This window comes from Callospermophilus lateralis, chromosome 10 (assembly GCF_048772815.1).
Source record: "Callospermophilus lateralis isolate mCalLat2 chromosome 10, mCalLat2.hap1, whole genome shotgun sequence".
NCBI classification, from domain to species: Eukaryota; Metazoa; Chordata; class Mammalia; order Rodentia; family Sciuridae; genus Callospermophilus; species Callospermophilus lateralis.
Window position 1 is genome coordinate 129,980,791 of NC_135314.1, and position 12,109 is coordinate 129,992,899.

At 51.5% G+C, this 12,109-nt stretch overlaps 1 protein-coding gene across 4 annotated transcripts in view; it reads right to left on the bottom strand.

Annotated features, from left to right (window-relative positions):
- Positions 1-1,069: 1,069 nt before the first annotated feature.
- Tex264 (testis expressed 264, ER-phagy receptor) overlaps positions 1,070-12,109 on the bottom strand; it is a 31,249-nt gene continuing 20,209 nt past the window's right edge. For 2 of the 4 annotated variants that reach the window (XM_076867960.2, XM_076867959.2), the window contains 2 exons: positions 5,035-5,203; positions 1,070-1,652 (listed from right to left, as the gene is read on the bottom strand). In XM_076867960.2, coding sequence (XP_076724075.1) covers positions 1,369-1,652; positions 5,035-5,203 — 453 coding nt within the window. In that variant the 3' untranslated portion in view covers positions 1,070-1,368. Of the gene's footprint in view, positions 1,653-5,025; positions 5,204-12,109 lie in introns of all 4 variants that reach the window. The other 2 variants (XM_076867957.2, XM_076867958.2) reach the window with 1 other exon arrangement.

The following is a 12,109-nucleotide window of genomic DNA, read 5'->3' on the forward strand; positions in this document are numbered from 1 at the left end:
TCCCACTGCAGCACAGACACATGGTAACACACAGCTGTGTGGCCACCACTTCCAACTGGATACATACACATAGCCTTACACATACAACTGTACAAGTGGACCTGGCCACACACGTAACTATAAAGGTCAGTGCAGCCATAATATAAAGCTGTATATGTAGATAACATCCAGAAGTAAATGCAATGCTCCCACACAGTACTAGTGGACACAGCTACATATATACACAATGACAGAGCCACACACATAGCCTTAGCAGGAGATACATATGGACACATACAAATAGCTATGCACATAGATATGCCCACAAACATAGTTGTAATAAGAGCTTTCAGTTGCACTAATCCACAGCTTTATACAATGATACATACTAAAACATATAGCTTTACACATGAACACATAACCATGCATGCACAGATGAACACACATAGCCACATAGAGAGAACTGTATATAGACAAAGCCCCTCAAAGATGCTTCCAGCCAGCTAGCCTCACACATGTCTATAATGCAACCACATACTGGTAAACACACAAAACAAAGCACCACACACACATAGCTACATAGTCATCCATACATATACAGTCATGCCCAGCCACAATCATATCCTTTCTGATGCTTACTTGGGCACAGCCTCACCCAGGAACACCACCAACAGCCCTATCTGTGGTGTCCATGAACATACCCAGGTTCAAAGGCACTGGCAGTCACAGCAGGGACAGCCTCACCTGCTGGGAAGGTCCCAGCATGAGCACAGGCACACTCAAGACAGACACAAAGGCCTCCTTTGGAAGCAAACAAAGGCAGAATTCAAGCTCTCCATTCTGGAGCCCTGAAGGACACTCTGCTTGGCTCTCACACCCCTTGTTCTGCTCTTCAGCAGCCTGGGAAGCTCCTAGGGCTATTGCAATGCAGGGGTGACTGTCCCCTGGGGCCACAGAGCAAGGAGTGAAAACCTTCAATATCCTCCTCACCCAACTCCAGGGTTCTTTCCTCTTGGGTTTGGGAGGCTCCTGCCTACTCCTAGCCTATCTCCCCAATATAGAACTAACAAACACACAGTCCAAATACAGGTGAAACAAGAAAATCATTTGCTTTATTTTGGGTTCTGGAAGCGCTCTAATATGAATCTGAAAAAAGACAACAGGGGTGGTAGCCCAAGAGTCTGGTGCAGGTAACAGTTCCTATCTCCTCTGGCCCTGGGAACCAAAAGGGCAGTGAGGAGAAGGCATAACTAGAGGCCTGGGGTAGAAGTCAGGTCCCCCCAGGCATCCCCACCCATAGTCTGGGCTGGAGAGGTGAAGAAGGAAGAGGGTTGGACAATCTGCTCAGTTCCTTAGCAACAGTACCCACAGGAGGATGCAGGATGCAAGTTACTCCTCATCCTTCTCAGGGGTAGTAGGCTCCCGGAACAGACCCAGAGGCTTGGCCTCAGGGCCCAATCGTGGTTCCCCCAAGGGCCCCTCGCCCTCCAGATCCAGCTCCTCAAAGGATGAGCCACTGGCACCTGACTCGCTGTAGCTGTGCTCACTCCGGTTATCACCATCATCCCAGCCACGGCTGCTTGCCCCAGGGGACAGCGTGATGGCTGAAGTCTCCCGGCTGCCAGGGCCCACCTCCAGGCTTACAGAACTCATGTCACTCATTGTGTCAGCTCCTAGGGCCAGGACAAGGGAGCATAGATTAGCCAAGACCACCACCATCCCCCCCAATTCCCTTCTCTAGGGACAGGGGCAGGGACTTGCACCAGTTCAGCAACTCAGTGTGCAGAGTCCCCTCGTAAATTATATAGCCATCCTGGCTCAGGAGGCCCATTCTAGCTGCCCTCTGCCCTAACTGGGGCTGTACTGACAAGACTAAGGGAGAGAGCAGGGAGGGAGGGAATGGGAGAGGGGAGCAGCTGGCTATTTACTCCTCTCCTTTCCCTGAATTAGCCTCAGCTCCCTGCACTCCCACAAAGCCTGCTACCCTCCACCCCTTCATCCATTAAGAGCCACTCAGCCCTAGGGTGAGGAACTGAGTATAGAACAAAGAGACCCAAGTATTATCCCCTTCACCTCTCATTTCAGGTCTAGAGAGAAGTTTGTCCAGTCGGCTACAGAACACTGCCAATAAGGCAAGAGGATGGAAGAATGGACCAAGAGGTCTACTCTCCAGCCTCCACCCCCATGCAGGCCTCCCCAAGGAGCAGCTGTAACCAAGAAATCAGCTGGCCCCTACCCCTGGCCTCATTGCATCCCCATTTGAGAAGGCTAAGTGATATGGATAGAAAAATCTTGAGAAACACATTGCAAAGAAGGAGGGTGCAGGGATAAAGCTTATTTAAGGACTTTCTCCCACTGTGCCTGGGTCAACCCAGAAGAACCCTCACCTACCCCACCTTATCCACAAACTTTTAGTACTACTTCTGTTACAAGTTAGCAAAAAGGACTATGAGAGCACTTTTGCTGGTGGCTGGGGAGCCTCAAAACAGTGCTGAGCTGGCTGATGGCCCAAGTCCCCCATAACTGGCTCTTGCACATCCAACACATCCTCCGAGTAAGTGGCTCTTCATCTGCCCTGTCCAGAAGCAACCCCTCAGTTCATCTTCCTAGATCAGAATCACTAAATGCAGTTGGAAGATGGCAAGGAGGAACAAGGAGTTCAGGCACACTGTGCAGGAATCCAGTTTGGGAGAAGACTGATATGACACCCTTCCTATGTGAGGGGAAGGAGAGCAGCTGTCGAACATCATAGAAGGTAAGGGATAGGAAGGCAACCCCAGTTCCTATCTCTCGATAGAGAGGTGAACAGGGCACAACTGGGAACTAATTGGCATTTGGACTGGCCTGGAGCCGTCTCTGAACTTCAGCTGGGATTGGGAGCCTGCTCTCCCAATCTACTTGACCCCCAGAAGACTCCCTTTCAGCCCTACTGGCAGATGTGCAGTAAGCCTTGGAAGTGCCAGACCACCAGCCCATGACCCTTCTCTTGCTGGGATCCCTGGCATGGCTCCAAGCATGGAAGCAATGTGAGCACAGTGGAGTGGGAGCCCAGGCTGAGCCTTGAGTTATGGGTGGTTCCTTCTGATCCTGGGACAGAACTCCAGCTCTTCACTCACTCCTTAAACGATGATCAGTGCCCCAGGGGCTGCAAGCCTGAAAGGCACAAGGGGGATATTTCCTTCCTGGCTCCATTACTGTCAAATTCTGTCAGCCCATCCACCCACTAGTTCTCTTGAGACCCAGAGATACAAGGACCTGCCTGCTTCCCAGTCAGAAGCCTTCTCCCTCCCCACTCCTAGGCTAGGGGTGATCAGAGGAAGGGGCTCAGGGGTACCTCCTTCTGCCCTGGGCTCAGCATGCTGGGATAAAGATAGCCTCTGGGAACATAGGAGACTTCAGGACAAAGAGGTTTAATGCAGGGGAGTGGTATCCTTATAGCCCCACCAAGGCCCACCCACAGTGTGGGTGAAAGACTGCCCTTGGGGAAAGACTGCCAGGCAAGGCAGGACAGCACCTAAATCCCAAGGACTGCTGGTCAGGGCATGGAAGCTAAAACTTTCACCCTAGTCCCTCCTTCCTCTGCCCACAGTCAGTGCAAGTAGATCAAATATTCATTGCCTCTCTGGAGCTAAATAATACATCAATGTAATAACAGGCATAAGGCAGCTAATCACCCCCTTTCACCTCCCAGCCCAAGATGGGGCAGCGGCAGGGAAGCAGCAGGGACAGGCCAAGCCTTGGGTGGTCAGGCACCCACTATGCACCCACTACACACTGCTGTGTTAAGTGGCATGCACCTGGTGGGTGAACGTCTAGAGTCCGCCCTGAGTGTCAGGACAGGCCGTCAGAAGTGGGCAGACCCTCAGCCCCCACACCAGGGAGTGGGCGGGCAGACCAAAGAGCTGGGAAGTGTGATTGCTGCGGCTGCAGCCAGCTGTAGCAGGTGCCAAGCAGTCCTTTAACACCCCCTGGCAGGCAGTGTTTGGGAGGGAAGGAAGCTGGATGGGTGGGCCAAGGAGGGGGAAGGCAGGGAGCAGAGGAAGGTTGCAGGGAAGGTCAAGGTCCTCCTCCTTCCTGCCCTGGGGACTGCCTTGGCCTGATGACTTTGTACCATGTCCTATGCCCACAGTAGGGGCACTGAAGAGTGTCTGCTGGGTATTACTAGGCCAAAGGGAGCAGTACCCCATGGAGGTAATTAAGTGGCAGATGAAGTTAACTGTGTTGGACACAAGCCCCTAGGGAGCAAAGATTGTTTCCCAGTACCCTTCCCTTTTAGCCCCCTCCAACACATGTGTCTCTAGGGTGACCTTGGCTATTTAAGACTGAATAGGCAAACTCTCCTAGAGAGGAAAAAGACAGTCTCTCTTCCCACAGCCCTGCATCACTCCTAGAAATCATGGACTTCCAGAGTCACACAAGGCTCCACCAGGATGGCCAAAGATTGTTGGGAAGTTAACCAACAGGCCCCTTTCCTACTTGTCATGAAAGGTCATGGTGGAGGGGTAGGCTGGGAACAGGCAAGCAGCCTGCTGACCTGGACCTGGGGTATTATTGCTGCCAGCAGGTATGTAGGCAGGCTCTAGCAACACGAGCAGGGAGAAAGCAGTTGGCTCTGGATGGGGCCCCATACTGGGGGACAGGAGAACACTTTGTTCACCTCCTAAACTTCCAGATCCAGTGCCAATCTTACTTCCTGTTGAGCCCCACCCAAGTGACTCTTTTCCTGAATAGCCTCAGTCCCCTCCCATGAACATCCATCTGTCAGTGATCTGTGTTTCCAAAGGTACTCCTGTTGCATCTGAAGGGAATCCAGACAGGGTCTTTGTGTTTTCAGGGGAGTATGTGTGAATCTACATGCACATAGATCCACATGTCTGGAAACAGGCACTCTGAATCTGGGTTCTGGGGGTAGGCATATGTCTTCCTACCTCTGCCAAGCATAGCCTGACACCCACAGTGCCATCCCAGAAGAAATAGCCTTCCCAACCATGCCCCTAGGTATCCAGAACAGTGGCTCCAGGCAGGACCCCACCCTTATTCCCCTACCTTCTATACCTGTGCCATCCACCTGGGCATCGCTGGCTTCTACAAGCCCCCGGCATTTCCGCTCTGTCTCCTTCACTTCTGGCACATAGAAGTCACCTTGCCGTGCCAGTGGGCACATGAAATGGATCTGGTCTTGTTGGTAGATCTCCAGACGAGGGTGGGCACACAGCTTCCGTTCCTAACCAGTTAGAAAAGGTAGAATAAGCACTACAGGGTCCCTGACTCACTTTGTCCCACGGTGGCCCTAGGAACTGTTTATTGCTGGCTGTATCTTCCCCCAATCTCTTCTAAGTTTCATGAGGGAGACACATGCAGACCTCCCTAAGAGCAAGGCCCCATTCTCTAGCATGCAGCAGTCTAAGGAAAAAAACCTAAGAGTCTGACACTACTAGTTCTATGTATATCTGGGACCAAAAGGATGGACTCATACAGCCATGAAACTTAGCACACCTAGACTACCCAGCACTAAGATGCCATGAACTAGAACCCCAGGTACCCAAGTCAAAGTGTAACCCATCACACTTTCCATCCTAGAACCCTCTGCCCCTGACATCCTCTCTATCCTAAGCAATGCTAACAGATCCAGATATATCAGACGACACTAGGGCCTTGGACCCCTGACTGCAGACATATTCCCATGGACCCTGCTTTCCACTCCTTTTCCCCTCCTAGATTTAAATAAACCTCTGAGACTTTCAAATATGGTTTCCAAACATCCTCACCCGTGGGCCCAGGGTTTCGGACAAGGTAGAGGAGGCAGACAGGCGGGCAGGACACGTGAGTCTAGCAATGAACATTAACCAATGAGGTGAAGTATCAGCTTCCAGGGCCTGAAGTTCTAACAGGCATCCTGCTGCCCTATGCCTGGACACAGACCCCAATGTTCCCCATCCCCCAGTGTGAGGAAGCCAGCAGACAAAATGCCAGAGCTGCTCTGAGACAGGCAGGAACAATCAGAACAGGGGTCAAGTGTCTATCGCTCTTGAGCCCGCCCCCCTTTCCTGTGCTGGAGTGCAATTACCCACCAAGATAACTGTGAGGCCCTTGCCCTGTCACTGCTCACCCGCCAACCTTCACAACACGGCTATTTATAGCACCCGCCAGCTCTCACCACGAGCTCTGAAATGAGCCTTCCACTTAATGGTAATGAGAGACTTATCGCCTGGCAGGGAAAAGCCACTCCAGGATTCCACTTGTCCGCCTTCCTGGCCAACCTGAGGGTTGAGGAATCTCTTCCAATTAAAGCCAGTAAAGAGGGGTAAAGAGAGCCCATGGAAAGAAAAGGGGAGAAGGAATAAGCCTGAAAAGGTGTATCTAGCGAGGACCCTCAGCACATGCTAGAAGAATGGTGCACCTAGGACGTCACATGGGAGAAAGACGGCCCACCCAGGTCAGGTGCAGCTCATCTTCAAACTCCATAGGTGACCCAGCAAAGCCTTTCATCCTGTTTCCATGTGTCCAACTTCAGAGGGAAACACCCTGGCCCTGATGCTTCCAAGGTCAGTAAAAGAAAGTCATTAGTTTTCATGTTTGAATCCAATCTTTTTGTCAACCTGGTGACTCTCCAGGCCTCTTCCACTGCATGAGTCCACGAGCTGACCCCTGTCTTTGCCTTTTTTGATGGCTGCCCTTGTTTCTCCACCCTCCCACAAGCCCACTTGCAGCCTAGTCCTCAAGAAGAAGCTTCCAAGAACACAACATCAGGAAATGGAGCTACCAGGCTCTAGGCTCTCTCCAATGCCTGCACATCAGGAGGGCTCACTGCCAAACCTGAGTCCAACTCAACAAACTGGGCCAAGTTGCGGAGGTCAGGGCCAAGGAGGCTTCCTGAAGGAGTTCTGGGTCCTTCCTTAGTTGTCAGAGGCGGGGAAAAAAGGGGTCTCCAAATCTAGTCAAGGCATGACCTTCACCTCCATCCTCATGCTTTGGGCATTCAGAGGGTCCAAAGAGCAGTAGCAGAGTGGCTACTGGCCACCTCAAGAGCTACTGAGAGTTGGCTTTGGGGGATGTTCCCAGAGATTAAAGCTTGTGTCTATTCAGAGATTAGGGACAATGGAGATGCAACCCCTACCCCCAAACCCTGCTGGTACTCAGGCTACCTCCCTAGCTTCCTTTCTGGAGGAGCTTAGAAGTAACAGAAAAAAGGGAGTAGTGATCTTTCCACTCTCTCTTCTAGACTGGGCATCAGGATAGGCAGGACCAGGCAGCCACCCTATGCCACCTGCTCTGCCAGCCCCCTCGCTGGCAGGCAGGAGGCAGCTCTGCGGCTGCTCTGCACATCTGCCTCCTCCAGAGAGCCCTGCTCTGAAGTTGCCTGGCTATGGACAGCCCTGTTGCCATGGAAACCGCATCCTCCATCCTTTCCGTCGCCTTCATCTCAAAGCCATAGGGGAGAACAGAGGAACGGGGGAGACAGAGGATGAAGAAAAAGCTGTAGCCCAGCTACTCTGCCCATCCCTACCCCCTTGCAGCCTCCTACACAGGGAGCACCAGCTGCCCAGCCCTGCCTGAAACTCAAATCCAGCCTGATCCTAACTGCTGCTGCCTAGGGGTCCGTGGCCCTCCTTAATAGAGGGAAGCGCAGAGATAATTAAAATCCCATTGGGGTTGTGGCTCAGCAGTGGAGCACTCGCCTCGCATGTGCGAAGTCTTGGGTTTGATCCTCAGCACCACATAAAAATAAATAAATAAAAAATAAGGGTATTGTAACCAAATACCACTAAAAAATAAATATTAAAAAAAATCCCATTGACTGCTCAACCCCAGGACATACCAGGTCCTGTCAAAATTCAGACTCAGGGGCAGAGGAGAAGGGGCAGGAAGAAGGCAGAGTCAAATTTCCAACCTCAGCCCACAAGCAGGGAAGGGACTTATGGGACTTATCATTGCCCTTGAAGTCCTCTTCCTTGGAGAACCTCCTCCCCTCTGTGCTTTGCCCTCTAAGCAGGAATAAGTCTAGTGAAGACTGGGGATAAAGAGCAAGAGGGCAGGACTTGCCATATGCCCTGTCCCTGAGTAATCAGTAAGAGGGGACAAGCCTTTTTCCTCCCAGCCAGGTGTAACCTCAGGGGGAGGAGAGGGTGGCCATGGGCTGGTTCTCAGGTTCTTGCTACACAGCAGGACTTGGGTCCAGGCAGCATGTCTACAAGCAGGTAAATATTGGAAAACCATCAGAGGAAGGCAAGGCCAGCTGCCTCTTCCTCAGCTAGCCCCAGGGAGCCCTTGGAGAGCAGACTGCCAATGGCCAAGGACATCAGCTCAATGCCACACTGGGCTAGTAATACTGGGTAAAGGAGCCTGGATGGGCCTGAAGACTTCCCTGTCCTAGCATACCCCTTCTACAGCCCAGATAGCCAGAGCCACATGGAAGCATTGCCAGAACAGGGGAACCTGCTTCTGGCCACTTAGACCCCATGGCCATCTAACAAACCCACAACCCAAAAGAACTCACTCACGCACATAGATTCATGGGACTCTCAGGTCCTCTTCCAAGATAGGGAGAGATGCAACATTCACAGCCCTTTCCACCTAACAGAAAGAAGTTGGTGAATCATGCCAAAATCTCACCAGGAATGGCTAGAAACTGGATTCAGGAATCCCAGTCCCTTAGACATACCTCCAAGTCTTTCCTCCCACCTGGGTCTTCCACAAACACAAACAAAAGAAGTATCTGGAATATCACCCACAATGCAGGGAGTTCTACATGACAGCCATCAGCACATCCCTTGTCACCAACCCACCTTGTACCAACATTGACTATCCACCCAGGAATACAGGCAGACAAGGGAAAAAGCAACTCACCATCTCACACAAGGCTGCCATGGTACCACTGCCTCAGTCACTTTAGGAACACATCACACACTCCTCACAGCAGCCTGACCTCATCTCCAGGACACAGGGGGCAAGTACTCAGGTCAGGGTTCCCAAAAAAGACTAGGCTAGTATGATAAGCTGAGGTTCCCCTCCCCATCCCCCACCAGGAACCACAGTACCTCCCCTGGCAGGTCTTTCTGTGAATTCAGAGAGAGGAAGGAAGGAGGTAAGACTGAGGAGCTGAACTATCCTCATTTTGTGTTCTGCTCTCAGAACATCACCCTGTGCCCAGGCTTCAGCTATGGGTATGAAGGGGATAGGGGATATAAAATAGAAGAGGTCAGGGCCAGGTTAGAGGCTGAAGATGGATGCTACTCCCAGGCTGCACAGGAGCTGGTTTTGCTCATAGCTGGGTAGAAAAAATGCCCGAAAGGAGGTGTCACTTTGTTCAGGCCAAGGACTAGATCACACATCTAGGTCTAGAAAAGGATGAGGTCCACAGGATGTATCCCTATTCCATCATGGCCCCTTACCTCCTGCCTCACTGGAGCGAGAGGACCTGGGCTTTCTCTTTGCCCTTTGCTGCCCAGTCCTACCAACCCCTCCCTACCAGGCTGGACAGCCAAGCGGCCACATATCAGCAAGCAGCTGTTGCATCCCACCCAAGGTGGTGGCATCTCCTCACTGGGTGAAGTGATGCATACACATTTTTAATTACACAGACACAGACATGAACCCGCCTGCACACAGCGGTCCCTGCAAGTGGGGGCTCAGACCCTGGAGGCCCCTCAGGCAGCCGGTCTGCACGGCATGTGAAGAGTGCTTGGGGGAGGTACAACAGGGAGTTTTGGCTAGAAAGCAGCACGTTGTTATTATTCTACCCAGGAACTTCTGTCAACTTCCCTCTCCCTGTCTCCCTCTCATCCCCACCAGGCCTCCTAAGTCTCTGGCCCAGAACCTAGACTTGTCTGTGGGGTGTTGTTGGGGCACTTCATATCAGCAGGGAGAGCCTGCAGAAGGGCTAGTGAGCACCCTCTCCCTCCCCTTTCCCCTCATAGCTGGAAGGCCTAAATCTCTGAAAACACAAGCAAAGGAGAGAGGAAGCCAGAGAGACTGCCAGGAAAGGAAAACAGAGGGCAGGAAATAGCATACAGAGCCCCAGGCAGAAGCCCAGAACCTTGGCCTAGCTATTGTCAAATGGGTGGCTTCCCTCTGGGCCTCAATCTTCCCAACTATGAAATAAAAGGATTAGAATAAATAATCTCAAAAGTAAAGAACTGGAAAAGCTTACTAAAAACACCATTATTTAAACACAAGAAAATTGTATACTTAGAAAACTCAAAAGAAACAACAGTGGAACTACCATAAACATTAAGTCAAAAGGCAACTAAAGCATGGCTCATTTTCCTGTGCACTAGTCAGTTAACTGCAAAACATAATGGGAGCAAGAAGAGATGAAGAAGGGCTAGGCTTGTGGCTCAGCGGTAGAGTGCTTGCCTAGTCCATGTGAGGAGCTGGGTTTGATCCTCAGCACCACACAAAAATAAATAAATAAAATAAAGGTATTGTGTCCAACTACAACTAAAAAAATATTAAAAAAAAAAAAGAAGAAGAAGAGATGAAGAGATCGATTCCCTCTTGAGGTCAGGTCTAACCCAGGGGTTGGTGGAGGGAGTCTGGGAGCCCCTTGAGTGGCACAGGATGGCAAAGGAGCCAGGCAGTTAGGGGCAGGCCTAGGCTGAAGTCTGGTGAAGGATGCAGAGGGGGAGGTGTGACACAGCCAGTGGGAGGCAAGCGCAGTGCCTGGCACCCCAGCCTGCTGTGCCTGCTGCTGCTGCTGTCTGAAGACTTTTCATTTTCACCTCAGAGCCGGCAGCTCGCCACACAATTTACACTTCTGTTCATCTCCCTGGTGCTGCTCAGGTCCTGGCTTCCCAGGAGGCTCTCGGAGGGGGGCTCTGGCAGCAGTCAAGGATGGGGTGGCCTGGGGCACCGAGGAGCAGTAAAAGGATGATTCCCTCTAAATAGGCACATGTAACATAAGTCCTTATGTATCCTAATGCCCAAATGGACTGTGAAGCCCCAGATCTTCAGCCATGCCTAGTGTTTCTTTTCCCCAGGGCCCAGATGGCCATATACAACCCCAGCTCAGCCCTGCTCTGGCCTTCTTGGGCCCTTATGGAATAGGACCAGAGGGCTTAGAACCATGGGAGTAAGACTTCTAGGTCGATCAGCCCCAGGATTCCAATGCTCTCCATTTCAAATTGGGGTGGGGGTCCCTCCTAGATGATGTCCTCCCACTTTAGGCTTCATCCAGTGGCCCTTTATGTGTTTGTGCAGTCAAGGACTTTGAGCTCTGTCCAGCTCACAAGCTGATGGAAAATGTCGCTGACTGATTATCCAGCAGCAGGAAGGCTGCTCAGGGCAGATGGAGCCATGAAGTCAAGCACCTGGGAGGCAGAAGAGTCAGGAAATGCCAGAGGGAAAGGACAAGTAGACAAGTGAGATGGAGAGGAGACAGGGCAAAAGGGAGGGAAGGAAGGAGAAGGACTTGAATTTTCCAGTTTTTAACTGGCACTTTGAACTCTTCTGTTTCCCTCAGGGAAGTTCTTCCAGTCTTAAAGCCTTAGGATTCCTATGTATGTAAGGGAACAGTTCACCTCTCCATATCTGAAGGCTCTGCTAAAGGGCAGAGTAGCTCTCTGCAGGCCAAGTTCCTTCTTCAGAATCCCTTCCTCCTCTCCCAGGAATGAATCCCAAACTCTCTGGAGAAGAACAACAGAATTCTTCCTTTATGAGTCCCATCTGCCTAGGAAAGGTAGTTCCTTCTGGATTGGTGACGGCCCAACCCCACAGCACCATCTAGATAAGCCTCAGCCTCCAGGGTCCTGCAGGGCTACCAAGCTACAATATCCAAGCTGATATTTTGAGAATGGTGGCTCCCACGCCACCCCAGCAAAGGCTGGCTTTGTGCTTTCAATCCTGGAAGAGGGGAAGCAGGAGGCATGAAGCCAGAGGCCGTGGAGTAGGTTCCAGTACCTAGACCAGCAGAGGGGAGAGGCCTGGCCTCTTGTAGGTGCTTCCATTCCCCAACCTTCAGGAGGAGTTCCCTAAGGTGTACAGGGGAGCCAAGCCCTGGTATGATGGGAGAGTCTCCTCTTGGTTTGGGTATATCTGGGAGTGAAGGGTCACAACTATTCTCCGCTAAGAATATTTCCCTAATTCAAAGTTTGGCTATGGCCTCAAGCTCTTTCTTCTCATTTCCAGTCTC